Below are 22,890 nucleotides of genomic sequence, written 5' to 3' on the forward strand. Positions count from 1 at the left end.
CAGTGATGAGTGGCTTATTGAGTAACACTTGCCTTTTGATTTAAGCTTGTAGTCACAGGAGAGGTCTAGAGTGTACACAGCATTCATGTGGGAAAGTGTGGCTAGGCCAGGGGGCTCAGCTCTGCTTACCATTGCTTGCTTGTTTTTAGGTTGATCTGGTAGCCCAAATTAGGGCTTTTTCTGTTTGCTGGTAATGTAACCAATTCTTTGCTTCCCGATCCCTCATTACCCAGTATTTGTCACAAACATTGGCTTTGCTTTTTTTGTTTGTTTGTTTGTACTTTGACACCAATAAGGAAGTGAGTTTGGAGGGGTGTTGGGGTAACTCAGAGAGCTACAAGTGTTGAACCCCAGGCACCTTGCTCCTCATACTTTCTAGTAGTTTACAGCAATAGCAGGATGAGCCCTGAGTCCCTGCTCATCCAATCCTTGCAAGAGCCAGGCTGGCCCCATTCACCTCTCACCCTATTCCAGGGCCAAACTAGCATTTACACAGGTAGGAAGGCAGGCCGTATAAGGGAGTGTGGGTTGAGATACAGCTGCTAATAGCACGGGCAGAAGATGGTTAACAAAATATCTGGACCTGGGTGCAGAATCTGCCCCGAGGACGATGTCACAACTCAAGAAGAGCTGAGCAGCAAGATTCCAAAGCCCATGTTCAGAGAAGCAGAACACCTGGTCTGACCTGAATGTGCACCAGGCAATTAACCTGTGTGGGTGGGACATAGGGAGTGGGGGTGTGGAAGGTGGGGAGGTTATCTTCATAGGTTCAGAGCATAGACTCCTAACACTGTTTTGTTGTTAGAATGAGTTTTGCTTTTTTTTTTGGGGGGGGGGTGGAGATAGGTGCTTGGGCAGTTTTTGTTTGTTAGTTTTTACAGTGCTAGGGATTGACCTCAGGGTTTTATGGAGTCTTGGTGTCCTGGCCTTAAATTCCCAGAGAGCTTCCTGCTTCTGCCTCCTAGCTGGGATTAAATGAGTGTACCACTATGCCACCTTGAACATCATCTTAAGTGATGAATGAATGTCTGCCAGCATGAAGATGAATTTATTCCCCTTTGCTTAGTATTGACCATGGACATTGGCTGCCTAGGACACCTTTTCACCCAGTTGTGTTTGGGATAATGTGGCCACAGTTATTTTTCTTCCACACATTATTTTTTAACATTGTCTTGGTTTCAAAACAAATATTTTGTTTTAATGATAAGCAATATTTTGTTATTTTAAAGCCAATCTTAATTGTGTGTGTGTAGCTAATTTGTAAGTCAGTTTTCTCTTTTCATCTTATGGGTCCTGGGAATCAAACACCTTTATCTGCTGAGCTGTCTTGCTGGCCCTTTTAAGCCAATCTTTATGCCATATTTTGAGGATTGTTGCCTTAGGAGTTAGCAGAGACAGTAGACCTTTGGGGCCACTTTCTATTGGGGTTAGAACCTTAACCTTGTGGGTCTAGCTTCACATTGACTCACACAGGCTGCTGGGAAATGGAAAGAATTGTCTTTGAAATAAATAGAAATTTCCACATGCCCAGAGAAGTAGTAGAATGGTTGGCACTGGCCACCAAACTGTACTACCCCATGGGTAGAAAGAAAGGTTGGAGACATTCAAGATTGTTGTGTTTTCTCTCTGGGGCATAGAGAATTGCAAAAGACTGGGAAAGTTTCGCCAGTCTTAAAGAGAAAGATTCAGGGGCAGGGAGCCTGGAAATTAGGGTAGGGGTTCTGTGGGCCAAGACAGGTTAATAGTGAACTAGATGCCCCATTGCCTTTAGGGACAGAGAAGGGGAATAGTGACTTCCTGACAAACAGAAACCTGCTTTACAAGGTTCTGAAGAATGCTGTTTAGGATCCTTTAGTTTACCTGGTCAGAGTCCAGCCTGGGCTGAGCCCCGACTGTCACTTTGGACCTAACAGCAACCAGTTCCAGGGGATTTGATGTCTTCTAGTTTCTGTGGGTACTGCATGAATGTGGTACATAGACATACACACAGATAAAACATCCATACACACAAATCTTAAAAAATGTAAACTACATAATTAGACTTTTCTCCCCCGCCCCTTTCCTTACTTGTATGTAGTGGGTGTGATTTTAATCTGTTGAGCCTCTTTATGTTCTAAGTTAGTGCACAGTAGTGATTGTGTGAAGATCAAGGTCATCTCAGTTATATACAGAGTTCTAAGCCAGCTGGGACATAGGAGACCCTGTCTTAAAGAAGTAAAAAACCAAAAACTCTTGACCTCCCAAGTGCTGGGGTTGTAGGTGTACACCTCCATGGTTGGCTGCCCTTCTCCCTTCTCCAAAAGGGTCTTCCTCCTTACTTCCTGCTCAATACTTCCGAGCTGAGCCTTCATCTTCTTGTAGGATGTTGTGATTGATGTTTTTTGGTCCTCTTCCAGGCTGTAAGCTTCATGAGAGCATCCATCACAACCATTGTCTGGCTCTTTGTCCCCAGTGCTGAGGGGTCTGTCCTGCGCGCTGTGGTACTGGTCCATGGCTTATTCTATTTTCATCCATCTAGGCCTGGGAACTTGAGGAGGCCCAGGAGATGGTGTGATAAGCCCCCAGACCCTGTTACACAGCTGCATTCTTTCTCCATAGGCCGCTGGATGGGAAGTCGTGCCTCCCCCAGGTCCATGGCTGGGCCCCACTGCAGGTGCTCCATGGAGATGCTGATGCTGACACTGACGTCCTCTTCCCTGTCAGTGGAGTGGGCTCCTATGTTTCAGCAGGTGGGTGCTTCCTGTCCTTCCAGTAAGAACTTTGCTCCAAGGACCAGATAGGGCTTTTGAGTTACCTGTGTAGGTAGGTTTGGAAACTAGGAGATCTGGATTTAGGGCAAGGACAGTTTGTGGACACTCAGAAGTCTGTGGGGTCTTCTATAGAACTGGACTGTTTCCAAATACTACAGCTGAGTGCCTCAGGGTAAACTGTTTGGCAAGACCCGAAAGGGGCTCTCATTCCTGCCTCCAACAGTTTGCTACTAAACTTGTCAAAGTTAACCACAAATAAAGACCATTATTTTACATCCTGGGGGGGGGGGATGGGAGACGGCATCTAGATCCTGTAAAGGCCCCTACGTCTTTGCTTCTATTTCTGCTGTGCACGTTGGTGTCTACATCTTTGGTGATGATACAGAGATGTGCAGAGAATCTGAGGGCATTTCTCAGCCCACTTGCAGCCTGTGGCCTCCTAACTCTGCATTCCCTTCGGTTCTAACGTCCTTTAGCTTCTTTATCCTCATTTTTAGCTTTTGGAGTTGCTTGTTAAGTTGAGGAGTGTATTAGCTAGTTTTCTGTTGTTGTGATAAGATGCAATGGAAAGCAACTTATGAAAGAAAGAGTTTGTTTTGGCTTCTGGTTCCAGAGGGGTAAGAGCCTATCGGGAGGTGTGGCAGCAGGCATGATGACAACCAGAGAAGGAAGCAGAATGCTCCCATCATCCACCATGAACAAAGAGCAGAGAGAAAAAACTGGTCATGGCTAAGGCTTTACATTTCACAGCCCACCCCTGGTGATATATTTCCTCCAACAAGGCTGCACCTCCCCATAACCTCTCCAAGCAGCATCACCACTGAGGAGGATCAAGTGTTAAATGCCTGCATATCTCATTTGAACCAGTACAAGGAATGACTGTCACACACTACTGTAGTCTGCTGTGATAGACTTTGGAGCCCTCTGGGAAGGAAGGCAGCTTTGTTCTTGGCAGTCAATATGCTGTGGTAGCTAAGACGCTGTGGCAGTTGACAGGTGGCTGTATTGTGTAGCCCCAGCCCACTTACACAAGGCCACATGGCCACTAGGTCTTGGGAGATCTGAAGAGAAATCAAATCTGAGGTTTTGCATTCAGGGAGGGGACAGAGGATATCTTTATTTGTGGCAGTACTGAGGATGGAGTCCAAGGCCTTGAGTATACTAGACAATGTGCTGTACCACTGAGCTATCTCCTTAGACTTTTTTACAGTTTTTTTTTTTTTTTTTTTTTTTTTTTTTTTTTTTTTTGAGAAAGGATTTCTTTGAGTAACCTTGGTTGTTTTGGAACTCACTCTGTTGATCATGCTGGCCTTGAGCTCATACATATACACATGCCTCTTCTTCCCAAGTGCTAGGATTAAAGGCATGTGTCACCACCACTTGGAATTTTTTATGATTTTTATTTTAATTTTTTTCTTCAGACAGGGTTTTATTGTGTACATCTAGCTGGCCTAGAGCTCACCATGAGACAAAGGTAGCTTCAAACTCTGAAAGATGCCCCTGCCTCTGCCTCTGCTTCCCAAATGCTGGGATTAAAGGAGTTTATCTGTAGCCTTCAAAATTCTTTACAGTTTTGTGTGTATATGTATGTGCTTATATGTGGCTGGCTATGTGCACATGAGTTCATATGAGTTATGTGCCAGAAGAGGACATTGGATCCTCTGGCATTGGATTGTAGCCAAGTGTGAACCACCAGATGTGGGTGCTGGGAACTGAATTTAGGTCTGCTGGAAGAGCAGCAAAGGCTCTGAATCACTGAGTCCCCTCTTTAGCCCCATATTAACATTTTTAAAAATTACATTGTTTATTGTGAGCATGAGAATCTGTGGAGATGTGCCACTGTGTGTGTGTGTGTGTGTGTGTGTGTGTGTAGGTCAGAGTACAGTTTTTGGGAGTCGATTCTCTCTGTCCACCACATGGGGTCTGGGGATCACACTGGGGCAATAGGCCTGGCAATAAATGCCTTTATCTACTGAGCCATCTTCACAGCCCTTTAGTTTTTTAAATTTTAGACAATGTTTTACTAAAGCCACTAGACAGGGTTTCTCAGTGTAGCTTTGGAGCTTGTCCTGGAACTTGCTCTGTAGACCAGGGTGACCTTGAACTCACAGAGATTTGCCTGTCTCTGCTGGGTTTAAAGGTGTGCACCACCACCACCTGTCTTTATCTGTGTGAAGGCAAAATGTATAGAATGTGTCCTCTGAATGTTTCCATCTCCCTAGTCTGTCTGTCTGTCACTTCTTTTCAGGGCTTTGCAAAATGGCTTTTTTTTTTTTTTTTTTTTTTTGCCCCTGCCTGTGTTTTTACCAGACAAATCATATATGGTGCACATAGTCAGATCCCATCATTCCCATGTTGTGAACTTCCCTCTGCACTTGGAATAAAGTTTGCTGTTGTTACTGTAGTCATTAAGCACCCCAGCACTGGTAACCTACCTCCTCTCATTTGCCCCTACCTGATCCCTATTGGCCTGCTTCTGCTTCTTACTCATTCCTCCCACTTTCTGTACCCCTGGGTGCATCCCTCAAGTTGTAGTTCAGATGCCACCTTTTTTCTTATCTTGTTTGTGACATGGTCTTGCTATGTAGCCCTCCTGTATGTCTTGGAACTTACTATGCAGACCAGGCTGATCTTAATTTGTAATCTGCCTCTGCTTTCTGAGTTCTGGGACTAGAAAACATAGCTTTCTTGATTAAATAACAAGTTTTCTTTTTCCCCACTGCTCCCTTCTCAGGCAGGTTAGGCTCTGTGTCCCACACTGTGTCCCCTTGCAGAGCTGACCTCATTGCTCTGATCTCAGTGTGCAGTGACTAGATAGTGCCTGTTCTTTCTAGACTGTGAGGTTCACAGTCTAGAAAGGTCTGTCTTCCATCACAACACTGACCTTGACATTGGGGCAGTAAGTAAGTAACCCTTGCTGAATGGATGAGTACATGGTTGCAGAGGTGGAGAAATGCTGCAGGCAAGAATACATAGTGTTGTGAGAATGATACCCATACAGAGGACACAGGCAGACAGAGATGCCAAGGCAGGAGAGCCAGGAAGTCAGAGGAGCAAACATGCTCAGCTTAATGGGTCTGGCTTCTGAGTGAGGAAGGCTCAGCTCAGTGCTGGGCTTCATTTGCTAACTCTGTGAACCTGGCAAATCAATGAAGCCCTTGGGTCTTTCCCCTTATTTGTGAAGTTAAGATAATACAGACTGGGCATGTAGCGCAGTGGTAGAGCATTGCTTAGCATCCATGCTCTAGCTCTACCACCATACATGTGATAAAAGATAGTAGTGGCTATTGTTTCAGAGAAGCCCAGAGGGTGAGTGACACAGCTCATGTCTACCACAGTGCCGGCCACACAGAGGAGCTGATGTATGGTCAGACAGGCCCAGTCAGTGCTGCATCTGGAATGTGGGCTGGGTGGCAATGGCCTTCATTCCAGCCATGCATTTCATTATGTGTGGTGTTAGAGTCTTGGTTTTGCTTCATGTGTGAACTCTGTCAGTCTTGGCTGAATTTCAGCAGTGAGGGTGACTGAGCTGCTGTAGCCTCCTGTGAAGGGTCCTTACAAGATACTGAGCCTTCTAACCAGAAACAAGCACATGACCCTGGAAATTTTGGATATCGTGTTTGTCAGCTTCCTGTTACTGCAACAAAATACTCAAGACAATCAACTGATAGGGAGGAAAGGTATATTTTTTTTCTGGCTCACAAGCTCAAAGATTTCATCCCATTTTCAGTTTTCTCTGTTATCTTGGGCTTTTGGTGAGGCAGAACATCATAGTTAGGAATGAAAGAGAGGAAGCTGCTCACCTCGGTCTGACCAGGAAAAGCAGAGAGCTAGGAAGGGGCTGAGCATCTGATCCTCCAGTGAACCAGGTCTTACCTCTCAACCCCACTACCTGTCAGTAGTACGATGAACTGTGGATTAAGCTGCAGGCCTTTGCAGGACATTTAACCATAGCAGATCCACCTGGCTCTGTGGTGGCCAGAGGGCAGGTGTCCTTAAGCTGACAGCACTGTCAGAAATGGGTTGTAAGGTCAGGGCTTTTGAAAGTCTAGGTGACTGCTAGGTCCAGGGAGGTCTCAGTAGAACTTTCTGATAGCCAGAAATGTGGAGCCAGGATTCAGGGCTGAGTTCTCAGCCAAAGGAGAGAGTTTGAGAGTTGTCATCTTGAGAGGTAAGAGTATACACTAGACTTTGTAGGATCACCAAAAGGGGCAGGGACCAAAGAGCCACTGGGTCTCATATATGGGATCCCAGAACTCAGGAGGTGGAGGCAGGAGGATTTTTATAAGTTTGAGGCCAGCCTGGGCTACATAGTGAGTGCCAGGGCAGTTCAAGCCACATAGTGAAATCAAAACAATTATGCTGCATAATTATTAAAGTGCACATGCTTGTTTGTAATTCCAGCGTTTGGAAGGCTGAGGCAGGAAAAGCTTAAGTTAGAGGCTAGCCTTGGTTATATAAGGAGACCCTGTCACCAAAGAAAGCAGAACAAAAGGGGAAGCAAGGCACAGAGAGAGACTATGTAACTTTCTGATTTGAAGTTGATTGAGGAGCATGGACTTGGTGCTGTAACCAGCAGGGTCTATGCCTTGTAACCACACCACTAGGTAGCAAGGAGTGGGAGGTAGTTCCTTGCCTACTGATGCCTCACATCCTGGGATGGAAACCAGGCTTGCAGTATTCTGGGTTACTGGGAACAGTTGGGGTTGAGTGGCATGTGCAGTCAAAGGTGGGGAGGGTTTGCCTTCTCTAGGCTCGCTTCCCTTGGGTTCAGCAGAAGCAGAAGAGCGGCCTACAGGCTTTCTCCACCTCTGTGATCCTGTGCCTGACTCAGGAGTCAGGTCATGAGAGGGCCAGGAGAATGAGCAAGGGTTCCCTTGAGTGTCGCCATGCAGCTCCAGGCTTGCAGATCTGCACCTTTCCCCTGGAATGCCTTCCCAAATGCTTAGTGGCTTTTGTAGAAAGCCGCACTTTACCAGTGCTGAGACCCTGCTGCCCTCTAGTGTCCACTACAAGTAGGAACAATTTGTTTAACAAAACACCTGATTCCTCCCTGGGCTCTGGATGTGGACTTCGGGAATAACTTCCCTTCTTCAAGGTTAAAAAAGTCACATGTGGCTACGGGTACCAAGTCTTAGTGATGCTTGAGTCAATGAACTAGGTAGCAGATAACTCCAGTGTGTGGGTGGAAAGAATTCAAAATCAGTGATGGAGCAGCAGGAGAAAATGGGGTTGAGAGCTGAGCCTAACACTCTCTGCATGGTTTCTGCACAGATGCCCCCGTGGGAAGTCTGGAGAACGGCACAGGACCAGAGGACCATGTACTCCCAGAGCCTGGCCTTCGATACAGGTCAGTGTCAGCATTGTGACATGCTGTTTATCTTTGCATGTTTTTCTCAATTAAAGTAAGTACTACCTTTTAGGATTGAAGGCTAAGGCCTGACCTCATGTTTGTGCTCGTATGTGCACTTGTCAGGGCCAGAGGTGACCATTCACCCAGATAAACTGTTCTGTGTGTGTCAGACCAGGGCGGCCGCTCAGTGCTGGAGTGCTGGCACAGTGTGCATAAAGCCCAGTGTTCCATGCCCAGGAGAGCCTCATTTGCATAGCCCTGCCCTCTCCACACCTCTGCTGCCACACTGAGTATCTCCTTCTCAGCTTTCCTAGTTAAGGTTTGTTAGTAGTTGATAATGATGTTTATCAGCCCTAGTATTATATGATATTTAGATTATGGGGAAAGATAATAGCTGTTAAGTATCTAGTCTATGGCCTGGCAGACTGTAAGTGCAGAGAAGCTTTTCTCTTTCATATTAAAAATAACAACAGGGGCTGGAGAGATGGGTCAGTGGTTAAGGACATATGTTGTTATTGCAGAGGACCAGAGTTTAATTTCCAGCACCCACATTAGGCAGCTTACAACTGCTTGTAATTCCAGCTCCAGAGGATGGCCCTAACCTCAGATACAATACATATACACTTGTACATATAAATAAATAAATAATAATAATAATCATAATAAAAGGTTAAAACAATAACAGCAGCAGCAGCAGCCAGACAGTGGTAGCACACACCTTTAATCCCAGCACTCAGGCAGATCTCTGTGAGTTTGAGGACAGGCTCCAAAGCTACAGAGAAATCTTGTCTTGTAAAACCAAAACAAACAAACAAACAAACAAACAAAAACCAAACAAACCAAAAAATCAACTAACCAACCAAAAACCCAAATGGAAAACTAAGTGGCCCAGTGTCACTGATGTTTACAAAGGGGACATTGAGGTCTCCTAACATCACCTTTATCTCTGTTGCTCTCCCCACTTTATGATTTTAATTTGATGTCTTAAAGTGTATGCTAAACTTAGCTTTAAGGTGAGGGGGTCCTGGCTGCCCCATACCTTGCTTGGTGCCTTGTTACTCAGAGCAGGCAGGATTCTGAAAATGACATACCATCAGGGGCTGTTACCATTGAGCCCATGCTCATAAAAGATGGCATCATCACACCCTTCCAGGACTCTCATTCCTTTTTTGGGCATTTGCCATATGCAATAGTGATTGAGGAATGTGAGTCCCAGTCTGTGGCCTCTCCTTCACAGACATGCCAATCTATTGTTTACAGTAGAGACTGATTGTAAATGTGCAGCCAGTCTAGTTATCTGCAGTCATTATGCTCTGTAAGGTTCTTTAAACACCAGTCCTGTTTACAGGGGGGATGCTGGGACAGGTTGCTGGGAGCCTGTTGTTATGCTATTTCTTTATCCATTGATCCATAAGTAGTCTTGCACATGGAAAACCAACATGCTTCCAGGGACTATTTTAACTAGGAAGAGCAATGATACAAACCACAAGAATGTGAAACCCAAAGCCCCAGGAAAGGACGTGTGTTCACAGTTACACAGTTGGAACAGATAGGCAGTGATAGCTTGTCTGACCTTGGCTGCAAACAAGCTCATTGAGTGACTCTGAGTTTCCCTCATGGATGGCTTGCAAAAGCATTGTTTGTATTGGTTTGGGGTTTCAGTAAACTTTAGATACATCTGCAGTAATGAGGAGAGACTGACTTGGGCAGCTGCTTTCTGTTTTTCCAGTAGATTCTGGGGAAATGTCTCACGTATCAGTGTTGTGAACACTGATATTATGTTTTAGGCCAAGTATAACTTCCTTTTGCTTGCTTTCTCCCAGTATGGAAGCCAGTTCTCCAGGCCAAGGAAGTCCTCTTAGTAGCCTGTTACCATCTGCCTCCATGCCTGAATCCATGACAGTTCGTAAGTACTCGTTGAGGCTGGTGTGTGTGCCAGCAGTACCTCTGCTCATGCCTATACAGGTGTGGGCTTTGCTAATGGGTGTGTAGGTGATGAGTGTGTACCCACTGTGTATTTGATGCTGGTGCCACTGTAGGATTCCTGAACCATGGCCAGCTTGTGGTGCATGGGGGTGTGTCTGCTAACGGATGGAAGGAACCTTCTGTGCCTTGTGGTTTTCAAGCGGCCTTCTATATGCAGCCAGCTGTAAGAAACTCTTCTAGCTGAGTTTCCCTGTGACTCTGGGCAATCAGTTATTGTGGTTAAATAAGGATCAGGATAAAAAAATAGGCCGAATAGATGTTTATTCAAGGAGAAATAACTTAACAACTTAGACAGATGAACACCAGCAAGTTCCAGCGGATGCTCTCCTGTCCGAGTCCCGCCAGCAAGCAGAGAGCGGTCTCTGTTCTTCCTCAGACCTCCTTCCACCGGTCACTTCCGCCCATGGCTCCACCCCCAATGGGCGTGGTCAGTGTCACAGAAGGCACTACAATCAGTTTAGCTGATGAATTAGTCTAATGATCAGGTGGTGCTAACCATTTCCAACCCCACCTAGTGGAAGAAGTCTTAGAGACACAGTGATGAAGGGTGTGTGTGAATGTATACATACATACATACACACACAAAACAATTATTTAACAAGATAGATGCTCCCTGACTAGCTCAGCAGGTGGAGGGTGGGACCAGTGCCCCTGGCTAGGTTGGCAGAAGGGCTACATGGATAGTGCAGGGCTCTGTGGTTAGTGCAGGGGCTCTGTGGTTAGTGCGGGGTTCTGTGTGTGGTTAGTGCTGGGCTAGTGTGATGGGACAGAGGATTGCAGACCAGGAGGCTTTAGCAAGCATTTCTTTTCCTGTGCTGCGTGGGGGCTGCAGTGCTGAGATTAGTTAGTGCTGGGAGTGCTAGTTTCTGTCTTTGGCTTTCAGGTATAGCCTTCTTTCCTCTGCACATAGGAGTCGCTGGTGTCTCACTCTTTATAAGAACAGCAGTCCTACTCTTAAGAAGTCCTGTAACCTTGATCAACTCCATAAAGGCCCTGTTGTTAGTGTTAGATCTTTACTGCTTTCTGCTGCAACAGTGAAATATCTGGGGACCAAGTGATTTATAAAGAAGAAAACAAACAAACGGACAAACAAAACCCCCAAACTTACTTAGGTCTCAGTTCTGAGGCCCAGGAGGCTGGAACTAGCATTTTTGCTTCTGGTGTTAGCCCATGAGTTGCAGAGCAGCAGGTTTGTGTGTGGGGAGCATGTACTCCAGGGAAGCTTTCTAATAGTCCCCTGTCAGTAATGAAGCCTGTCCTGGGACTTACTCTTGTGGTCCGACTCATACTGTTGAGAAAAAGTCCCTCTTAAATGCTGGATTCTACTCAACACTGTTACACTGCAGAGTTTTGGAGGATGCACCATAGCAGGCTTCATCATGTGGGGGTGTGGCTTGGTACAAATGTGGCTGTTGTAGGAGCAGCTGTCTCCAGAGTGGTGCAAGATCAGATGAAGACTTGCATCTCAGATGCTCACCTCTCACAAATCCTCAAGGAGCTCAGGAAAGGAACCTACCAACCATGTGTTCCCCAAAGTCAGCTTATCTGTATCCTCTGTATGGTTGCTGCAGGTGTCTGAGTGCCCTGAATCCTCTGCATGGTTCCTGCAGGTGTCTCTGCCCTGAATCCTCTGCAAGGTTCTCTAAAAGAGAAAAGGAGCTCACACAAAGGTGATCTCAGTACTTGGAATCCCATTACTTTAATCCCAGCACTAGAGAGGAATGTAAGGTGGAAGGAGACAGGAGCTCAGGGAGTCTGAGGTTTGGTGGAGACAGATGCAGTCTGGAGATGCATTTTGAGGACAGGGTTGCCCTTTGGCCTGAGCATTGGTAGAGGTGAGAACTCTTGAGTAGCTAGTGATTTGCTACTCTGATCTTTCAGCTTTCCCCCCTAATATCTGATTCTAGATTTTTTTATTAAGACCAAAGAGAATTCATGCCACAGAGGAGGATGCCAGATACCCTGCTCTATCACTTTCCATCGTACTCTTTTGAGACAGGGTCTCAAACTGACCCTGGGCTAAGCTGTAGCCAGCAAGCCCCAGAACTCTTCTTGTCTCTGTGTGGTACAGCAGTGATGATACAGGCAAGTGTTGGCCGTCTTATATGAGTGCCGGGGATTTGAACACAGACCCTCATGCTTGCACAGCAAGCCTCTAACAGGCTATACCATCTACAGAGCCCATCACTGTAGTTTTGACAGAAACACTGTGATATTAACAACTCTTGGCAGAGCTTTCAGTGTGCTTTGTTATTTCATTTCTCAGCAGTCCTTACGCATAGGTAACTCTATTTTGTTTCTGTTTGTTTTTCTTTTTGAATCACTATCTTATTAGAGAGTCATCCTCCTGCCTGAGCCTCTCAATGCTGCAATTACACTATGGCAAATAGAGAAAGCTAGAGGCCAGGTTTGCATTTTCAATGTCTGTCACTCAATAGTCCTGCATATTTTAGGGAGAAATACTTTAGTTTCAACCAGGGCAATGAAAATGGAAAGGCTGGCCTCTTGACAGTGTCAATCGCTCTCTCTGTGTTGCTGCCCTTGGCTTCTCAATTTAAGAATTTAAGGCCATGCTGTACTAGATTAGGGCTGTCCTCTAGTGGGCAGCCTAGGAAGTAGCCTGTGCAGTTTCCCTTCCCTGTTGATACTCAGAGATCATGATGTTTGCAGATCTTGGTGTTGTTTTCATTAGGAAATCTCACTGTGCTTAAGTTAGCATTTTTTTGAGAAAGGATCTCACTTTATAGTCCAGGGTAGTCTCAAATTCATGATCCTCTTGCCTCAGTCTGAGTGCTGGGATTACAGGTGTGTGCCACCATGCTTAATATGGGTTATCATTTTCATAGGTACATAAAATGCTAAATAGTGGCTAATACTATTAAAATTCTTCAAGACCCTTTCTTTTATATTTTATATCTCTTTTTTATGGGAAAGAATCTTTTTCTTTCTTTTTGGGAATAAATACAGTCTTAAATTTTGTGGGGAAATAGAAACAGTTTAACATATTAGAACTGAAGCAGAAGAATTTAAATTAAGCATTGTTAGTCAGTGTTGTTGACCTGCAATGCCTTTAAACTTATCTAACAATCTGGAAGTTGGTAGACAATAGACAATTTACTATTTGTAATAATTTGCTACTTTAGCTAGCCACCTTCAAACTTCATGGTGGTGAAAAATTTGCTTTCTTTGGAGTTTGAACCCAGGCCTCAAGCATGCTAGGGATGCATGCTACCACTGAACCATAGCCATAACTACGAAGAGAGGCAGGCCACTGATCTGGAAGGCTGAGGCCCAGGCTGGCGACAGAGAGGGAATCGGTGTGAATGCCCACTGTCCTGTTGCTTGATGTTTTATTGTCACACTAGCAGTGCCTGGGAGGAGCTTTCTAAAATTGCTTCTGGATGATTGCTGGGACTCTGTCTGCCTTTCTTTTTGCCTTCCTTCTTGTAACCCAGGAAGATCCTCCTGCCTCAGTCTCCAGAGTGCTACAGTTATCTGCATGTGCCTTGGAGGAGGCCATCTTGTGAATCCATTCTAAGTATTCAAGCATCAGTTCCAACTCGAGTTCCAGGGCCAAGCCTGGTTCTAGAACTCTGTGTGGTCTCACATATCTATCTTGTTTCTTGTGGCTTCTGCTTCTTCAGATATCCACTCCATCCAGAAGTCCTCTGGGGCAGATGCCTGGACAAGGCGACTGTTTCTGAATGCTCATAAACTTCTGGAATGTTCTAACCTCAGGAGAAAGCATCCAGATTTGTTAGGATGACACTCTCATCATGAAAACTTTGAACACATTCCTTCTGAAATCTATGTGTTGAACTGCTGACCCTGATTTGGCAGTATTGGAAGTGGAAGCAATTGAGATGAGGTTGTGAGGGCAAAGCCCCACGAAATCCATCCTTAGCAATGAGACCTCCAAGAGCTCATCAGCCCTTCTGACCATGAGGGCAGTGAGAGGATGCTGAATGAGGCCTTCTCTAGGTTCTGGCGCTTTGATCTGGGATGTCTTGCTCCTGAGCCACCTGCAGTGTCTGAACTACCCTCCAGGAGGCTGACTGTCCCTGGTCTGCCACCCATGTCACATGCTCATAGTTGTTGACTGCAGGTTTCAGGCCTACTCTTGACCTGGACACCCTTTCCCTCTCTGGTGCCTCCAATGAGCACAGCTCCTGGGGATGGGCAGTGCTGGCTCCCTGCTTCCCTGGGCACCCCAGATGCTGCTTGGCATGGAAGGAAAGAGACAGGAGGGCAGGATGACGGGGAGGGAGTTTAGTTCTGTGGAGTGCTTGTTAGTTCCCAGCCTCTTCTGTGACAGGCCGAGCTGGCTGTGGTGGAAGGCGCAGTGGCTTGTGTACTTGGCTTTGTTCCCAGCTTTGATAGTGGCTGACCCTCACCATACCCAGTTCTTGCTCCAGCTGTGATTGCCTATGCTCGTCATGAGGCTTGTGTTCCTATCAGTGACTGGAGGGCCATGTTGCTGAGTCTGTGTGTCTGTGGTGACTTGTTTATGCCAAAGGAAGGTGTCTTCATCCCCCTGCTACTGTCTCCTTTGCCCAGCAGTGGCAGTTATTGATATATATGACCTTGATAAGGTGGTGTGGATAAACACCCTTGCCCTTGGTCCCTAGCCTTTACATAAAAAACAAACAAACAAACAAACAAACAAACAAACATTTCCCAGTGCTGAAGCTAGAGTTCAGGGCCTGGTACATGTAAGGCAAGCATCCTGCAGCTGAGCTGCAGTTCCAATGCTGTCTATAGCTCTTCAGACCTGGGCTAGCATAGTCAAAACATAGTCACTGGTGGTCTTTGAGCAAGCTTGCAGGCTCCTATGGGGATTTTGAAAAGCTACCTTTCTTTGTAAAACACAAGTATGGCAATCCTATTTTCATATTGAGTGACTAGCAGTGCAGGCCTCAGTATAGGCAAGATAACATTAGGGCTACTGGAATCTGAGCTGAGTTTTAGCCATTCCTTACTTTTATAGGGCCTAAAACACCACTGAGTTGAGAGACAGCTGCTATATGCATTTGTACGCATAGGCATGCACAGTACACAAGAGCATTGTGCACACACAAAAAGATGCTACCTGAAATGCTCAGCATGTGGTAAATCAGGTTGAATGTTGGGACATCACTGTCAGGCATGGTGAGGTTGTTACTGTCTGCCTGTTGGAAAACCCACCCAGAGTGGGTGTTTCCTCCTATTTAGTACATATTTCTTGATGTTTATGTCAGCTTTACTTCATTCACCTCTATCGTGGTTTAATAAAGATCAGGATAAACAATTAGGTTGAACAGATGTTTATTCAAAGAGAAATAACTTACAACATAGACAGGTGAACACCAACAGGTTCCTGCTTCCAAGAATTCCTCCGGAAGTCCTCCTGTCCCTGTACAGCTAGCAAGAGAGCACTCTCCCGTGCCTCCTCTGACTTAGTTCCCCAGGTCACTTCCACCCCTGGCTCCATCCCCCCCCCCCAATGGGTGTGGTCAGTGCCACAGAAGGAGACAAAGTGAATATCCCACTACACACCTCCTGTTCAGCAGCTGAGTTTCTGGACTATTGAATTAATTGTTTGTTGGAATATATGATGCGAACTGTGAGTTGTAAGAAAGCATCCTTACTCCCTGTTAATGGATATAGAGTGGCACTTCAGTCTCCTTACCACCAGGGGGAACTCTAGCACCCTTCTCACTAGCTACTGGACCAAGTTCTGTGTTCTGGTGTGAGGGTTAAATGCAGTCATGCAAGAAAAATTCTTACAAGAGTGTAAATTACATTTTGAAAGGACAGATTGGGAAAAGTATCTTGGAGTTACAGCATGTTAAATGTTCAGTAACTTAAAGATGAAGACTAGTACTAACCCCCTCAAAGTGAAATTCATTACTGGGTAATGATTCCAAACAGTGTTTAGGCCTCCATACGGGCAGATGGCCAAGTGGTGGACATGATTTTCTGTTTTACTGGAAGCATCCCTACTGTGCAGACCTCTGAAACTCCCTGGGTGTGTATGCATATTCTCCTCTAAACATTTGAATGGTTTGGTTCTTAGTTGGGGTGATTTCAGCCCACAAGGATATGTGGCCATGCCTAGAGACGCTGTGCTTTCTTGCCTAGCATGAGGGTGCCCCTGGCAAGGCGTAACTGTGGTTATGTAGGTGGCAGCTGGTGCTCTGCATGCCTGGTAACTTGTGGTAGGGGCAGGGATGCTGCTGAGTGTCTGCTGAGAAACTCAGGAGGAGAGAGGGCCTATTTGGAAAGACAGATCCTAGGAAGCACACACCAGTCCTGGGGTGTTTGGCTCTGTGTCTTTGGCTCTGTCACCCAAGCCTTGAAGATGCAAGCATAGGATAAACACATGTAGAGTGGCCCAGAATGGGTGATCTGAGCCTGGAGCTGCAGACATATTGGGCGTGAGTCTTACTGGTGCCGTTTCTTTTTCATTAGGAAGTGAACTTAGGGAGAATCCACCTGATGGACAGTCATTGCTGTTTGCATTACCTTTGCCTTCTTTCACCTTCATTTTAACAGCTTACTTTCTTTACTCTTGGATTAGTTTCTTTGAGAGCTGAGAACTGTAGCTGACATTCAAGCCTTTCTCCGTGCTGTTGGTGACAGAAGCCTTCTTTAGCCACCAGGGGGTACTGTAGCCTTTCCTCTGCCCTTGCTATTTGTCTTCCCTCCCCCCATATGGGTTTTGGTCTTAGTTGTGGATGTTTAGGGCTGGTGCCTTATTTCCACAGTCAGGTGGTGGTGAGGGAGAGGTGATGGGGCAGAGGTCTTTTTCAGGTTCAAGACACCAGGTATACACAGAACCTCCTATTTGGGTCATCACCATAGTCATGCCTTGCCCATGGCTTTGGGAGGGGAATCTGAATTACTTTAGAAGTTTCTACTAAGTAGAAACTGTTCCTCTTTTGCTATCTTGCTTAGCTATGGATATCTGCATGGATTTTGAACCTTGACCACTGTCTTCCTTTCCTTTCCTGGGACTCAGAGTAGTTGATATAGAGAGAAGGAAGACAAGCAACTTGATTGCTGCCTGTTCCATTGTTACTTTAGATGGAGGGCAAGAGAAACACTCTTTGTTTCTCTCTGACCTCACCAAGCAGTCTGTTTTTCCCTTGATATCATGGGAAGGGATTTTCAATCTCAGTGAGGCAGACAGACTCGTTGTCAGGCAACACTGTTCCAAACACTGGGCAGTTTGAGAAATGAAACTAAGATGCACTATGGGACTGACTCGGAAGGTAGTGGCAGGGTCCAGCAGCTATCCCAAGGCCTGGCTGAGGGTTCAATGATGAGATTGTAGGATGAGCTGGCAGAGCAGTGGCCATTAAGTGTGTGCCGTAGCCACAAGGACTGTGCCTGGTGACACAGCATAGATTCCTCGTGCTGAGGGCTGTTTTCCCTCTGAATCTTGTTTGCAGGTCCCAGTTCCATATGTGATTTAGACATGCCTCACTTGTTAATTTGTTCACCCACTAATAGTCCATTACATAGTGGGCACTGTTGGAGGTACTGAAGAAGAAAGCTGAGGATCCATTGCTACCATTTACAAGCTCTGTGCCTCAGTTTCCCCATCACCAAGATGCACAGGATCAGACTGTTTTGTCACCAGTGGGTACTAACTACCTCCTTGTGACTTTCAGCCTCTGTCCCACTCAGGAATGAGTCCCTGAGCAGATGGTTCTGTTCCGTCTCCTCCAGCCCAGTGCCTGAAAGCATAAACACCTCTGACCGGGGCTGCAGCTGATGGCTGCTGACACTAATACAGAGCAGTTTCCTTACTGATGCTGGGAGTCAGGGTAAGGGTGATGAGAGTCCACAGGGTGGCCTCAGTCCAGACAGAGGGAAAGCTTTGACATAGGTGTGGTGGGGCTAAGGAAGCCTTTGCAGAGATGGGGACACTGGCCAAGAAGAGTGGTGTACAGAAGCAGCATGAAGGTGGTCTTTCTGAGCTGTGGCTCTGCTCTGTACCACAGGCACTGAGGGTATCCATCCACTGTCACCATTAGGAAACATTGAGGACATGCTGTTACCCTGTCAGACAGCAGAAAGAAAGTGCTTCCCACCAGCACAGGGACTTCCCAGTGGCTGTAGAGCTTCCGCGTCTCACCTAATATCTTGTCCTGTTCTATCCGGGACATTCTTCCTTTTCTCATCCCAGTCAGTGTGATTTCTGGTGGAGGAGGTAGGGATCTGGGCTGGAGTTGGTTGCTTTCCTCCTCATCTTAATCCCGCTGGTCGTATGTGCCTCTGTTCCTGTTTTTACTTTCTAGAACTTTCAGCATTTGGTTCATTCTACCTCTCCTCTTAGTAAGTGGCTGACCCCAAAATTAAGTGTAATATTTATTTTGGTGGCTCTCATTGTTGTCAGCCCCAGGTGCCCCTTGGTGATAATGGAAACAAAGTAGACTCTCCTGTGTCTTCTTGTTTCCACTTGTTCTCTCTTGTTGATGTTCTGGAGCCCAAGTGTGTGATTATAACCTATCTATACCATTCCAGTTTCCTACCTAACTATCTAGTTTCATATACAGCAGGAAAAAGAACTGGAGCCCATGTCCTTGAAGTCATGGTTATTGCTGGCTCCCAGCCATCCACCAGCAGTGGACCTTGTTTGAAGAGAATATCCTGTGACATTTCTAGTCCTTAGCACAGGAAGCTGCTCTCCAGGAAAACCCAGCTCAGGGTCACTCTAGCTGGACTTTCTCCTTGTCATCCACACAGTCTGGCACTGTGGCTTCATCCACACCCCTGGCAGTCAGCTGTGGGCAGGTTCACAATTCTTACACATTACATTAAAACATCGTCCATTGTGGGAGAGTTGATGCGATGCGCTCTCTGAATTTGGGAAACCTGTTGTTAGATTTTTTTCACACACATCTGCTCAAAATCTTGAATACAGCATGCATCACATTCTGAATACTTCTCTCCTTCAAGACAAATGTGAAGGATGAGTGGCAACAAGGAATAGAAACCGCACAGCATGCTGGAAACCTGCCTTGCACTGTTGCCTCCCTGTGCCTGCCATCTGTGTCAGCCTGTCTGATGTTGCAGATCTGTAGGGTTGACGCTGAGCACAATCCTGCCTGCACATTTCTAAGGCTTGTGTGGTTTCTGTGTACGTGTTTATGTGTGCACACACAAGCATGTTGGGCTAGAGGGCAGTCTCAGCTCTTGTTCCTTAGGCACTGTCCACCTTGTTTTTTAAAAAACATTCTTTCTTTTTATTTTTTGTGACTATAATTATGGTATTTTCTTCCTCAAAACGCTCCCATATTCCTCTTCTTGTTTTCTTTCAAATTCATGACCTCTGTTTTCATAATTGTTGTTATATGTATCCGTACATGCACACATGCATGCATGTACACACCCCTGCTTAGTCTGTATAATGTTTTGTATATATGATTTCAGGACTGACCATTTGGAATTGGATAACCAATTGGTGTGATCTTCCCAGAGGAAGACTGTTTCTCCCACTGTCAGCATCCATAGCTGCCTTTAGTTCTTTGAGTAGGGTTGAGGCCTCTTGAGCGTTCTCTCATCCACATTAGCATGTTCACCTTGTTTTCTGAGACAGGGTCTCTTCATTGGTTTGACTGGCCTTGCAATGGTCCCCAGGATTTGAAGTGTCTCTGACTCCCCAGAGCTGGGGTTAAAAGCGACATCACTATTGCTGTTTTGCTTTTGGATTGTGGGTGTTGGACTCACATCCTTGTGCTGCTGACTGAGCTCTCTCCCTAGCTACTCACTAAGGCTTCTTTCTACTTTTTCCCAGCTTGTCTACACAGGGAAGACATAAAGGTTTCCTTTGGGAGTTCGAAGGTAGTCAGCTTCCACCTTCAGAATGTGAGGCAACGATGTTCACAGTGAGGGTGGGCCACCATGAATCTGACATGCCACATACACAGGATACAGATTTTATAGTGCATTTTTGGAAAGGCCAAAATCAACTCATCCATAAATCCTTCCTGAAGCTTAAAAATTTAGAACAAACTAGACTCTTGTCTCCTAAGTAGCAGTGGTGACTCACAGAGGAAGATGTCTCTTTTCAGGTGCTGAGTTAATGATGGAAAACTAAGGAGATGGAGATGGTGGTGTCCATGGTTCTGAGGACTCTCCCCAGAAGCTCCTAAGCTCATCAGTGTAGCCAATCACATTATTCATATTATTCAAAGTGGATTACTCTGGAGGAAGGAGTTTTGTAAATATCTCATGATGTTGGAGTTTAGTCAGTGATTGAATGGAGAAGTTGAGAGCCAATCTTATTGCATAGAGAGCTCAGCAGCGGGTGTCCTGTCAGGCCTGTGTGGGAGCTGATGAAGACTGATTGCTTGTCCCCCTGCCATCCATCTTCACTAGCCCTCAGGTCCTCTGGAGGAACAGAACAGACTCCTCCATCTAACCAGCTGGAAGGAGGAGAGAGGTTCAGAAGGTTCAGAAGCAAGGCTCTCTGATGCCTGCTGCCTTCACTGGGGACCTGAGGTGCTTGGTTGATGTAAATTTGTTTTGCTTATCCCTGGCCATTTCTGTTACTGTCTTGGCAAAGGCACCAAGTAGTGCTGGCAGAGTTAAATGGAATTTGCATTTGAGACCCAGTCCCCTATCACTTGAGTACTCTGAATCTTTGCTCCTCCCTCTTATTGTATCACCTAGCCCCATCCCTACCTAGCCCAGGAAGGGTTTCTTGATCCTTCACCCCTTATCCTTTTTAGTGACACCTCTCTCTCTGCTCATGTCTGTACCTGAAACTCAACTCGGTGTTTGGTATTTGCCTGCTGGTCTTCCCTCACATGCCCCCAGGCTCTGTGAGGACAAGGGTCAGAGGTCAGGGATCCTCATTTCTCATGCTTTAGTTCATATATGCCCCTTGAATTAGGATGGTTACATCGTGATGTCATAAGCATTTAATAAGTCTAACCTATCAGGGCCATAGAACAGTGGTACAGCCTGCAGTTAATTGCATGGCTTCTGCCAGCATAAAGAGAGAGACTACTGTTTGCTGCAATTCTACCTCAGGAAAGCATCAAAATTCAAACTTGGGCTTACATTTCTATTGAACATGTGTTGGCTTTTGCTCCATTATACATCAGGGACCATTAGCGCCTTGTCTAGTACCAAGTATCTTGAAAGTGTTAGGTAATTGTTGATCAGGTGAGCATATGAGAATCAAAGCACTATGCAGAGGGTGAGTAGCCTGGATGATAGGTTGATGCCAGGCTGGTGTGCTGACCGCCCATGCCAGGTCTCTGCTGGTGTGTTGACCACCCATTCCAGGCCTCTGCATGGTGTGTTGACCACCCATGGCAGGCCTCTGCTGGCATCTGAGCTTCAGTGTCCTCAGGATGTTTCTGCAGGGAGTTGTTCTTTGCTCTGTCAGGAGTTCCTGGTAAAGAGTAAAGAAATTGTTCCAAGTGATTGGATTAGAATTGGCCAAGAACTGCTGGAGTCTTAAGGCCCAGAACAACCAATAGCCCCAGAAGGGGACTGAGAAATATTTTTAGAGAATGTCCTAGAAATATTAGGAAATTCCTAGAAATATAGGAAGTTGGGGAAGATGTGCCATAGAGGTTTCTTGTTTTTTGAGACACGGTTTCTCTGTGCAGCCCTGGCTCTCTTGGAATTTACTCTGTAGGTCAGTCTGGCCTCGAACTTCAAGAACTTCCTGCCTCTGCCTTCCAAGTGCTGGGATTAAAGGTGTGTGCCACCAGCACCCAGCTGGTTTCTTGTTGATATGTCAGTTGCCATTTGCTGTACTTGCAGCTGAGGTGGCAGGTGGGTCCTCCCAAGGTCAAGCTCTTCTTGGACAGTTGTTAGGACAGAGAAAGCCTTCCTAGTGGCAGAGGAGTTGACTGTTTTAATCCCAGACTGGCACTTTTTGGGAAAAGTGGAAGAGAAGAAAGGGTAGGGTTGAGATTGGGAACAAAGCTTCTTTGTGTGGGGCCAGGCTGTTGGACTTTGTGCCCCTCCTCACAGGAAGTGGCCCAACCACTGTAGAAGATGCCATCACTAGGAAGGTAGATGAACAAGCGAAAGGGAACAAGCCAGTAAGCGGTATTCCCCCATGGCTTATGTTCAGTTCCTGCCTCCACATTTCTCCTCCTGCTTTGGTTAATCCTATGGAGGCAGTTCTTGCTATCAGACTCTGTATCCATTTTCAGCAGAAAGCAAGAGAGATGGGAAGTGTTGGTGTTTTCTCTGTGTCAGGAAAATGATGGTCCTCTTTCTGGTCTAATTCACAGACTTCCCTTTGGGTCTCACAGCCCTTCTAGCTCAAGGTAAACTGGGAAAGCAAGCAAAGGAGAATGGAAAGTTGTGTTGTGCAGTGTCATGTGATAGTTTCCCCTGGAAGCTGCTGGGTAGGATGAGGCTGGGCAGCTTTAGACAGGAAATCCTGGTGAGACTATCTTGGGGGTTCACGTGTGGCCTGAGAAGCAGCTGCTAAGAAGTCATGGAGTGGATGATCATTTGTTTCGTCATGGAAGGATTGAGATGGCAGACAAACCCTGAAAGCCATTAGTTGTTCAACTCCTTTTTGTTGTTGCTCAGCTTCTATTTGCACTCTTGCACCCACATGGCTGGCTCAGAAAAACCTACAGCTCTTAGCTCAGGAGCACAGCTATCTCTACACAGCACAGAGCAGGGGTGCAGGTGGCCGGACATGGAACTCCCTCCTGCTGTCTGAGGGGAGTCCTGGGTGTTCCACTTGTGGTGTTGGTGAAGTGCAGTTGGTTCTGGGCAGCCTGACAAGCTCTGAATATTGGGAGCTCCTGATGGGTTCCATTGTTTGCTGTG

At 46.1% G+C, this 22,890-nt stretch overlaps 1 protein-coding gene across 2 annotated transcripts in view; it reads left to right on the forward strand.

The window, feature by feature from the left end:
• Nucleotides 1–22,890, forward strand: part of Snx29 (sorting nexin 29) — a 392,572-nt gene that overhangs the window by 54,484 nt on the left and 315,198 nt on the right. For both annotated transcript variants that reach the window (XM_051181423.1, XM_051181424.1), the window contains 3 exons: nt 2,599–2,729; nt 8,025–8,100; nt 9,927–10,009. In XM_051181423.1, coding sequence (XP_051037380.1) covers nt 2,599–2,729; nt 8,025–8,100; nt 9,927–10,009 — 290 coding nt within the window. The remainder of the gene's footprint in view (nt 1–2,598; nt 2,730–8,024; nt 8,101–9,926; nt 10,010–22,890) is intronic.

The sequence above is a fragment of the Phodopus roborovskii genome, unplaced genomic scaffold, assembly GCF_943737965.1.
Source record: "Phodopus roborovskii unplaced genomic scaffold, PHOROB, whole genome shotgun sequence".
NCBI lineage: Eukaryota > Metazoa > Chordata > Mammalia > Rodentia > Cricetidae > Phodopus > Phodopus roborovskii.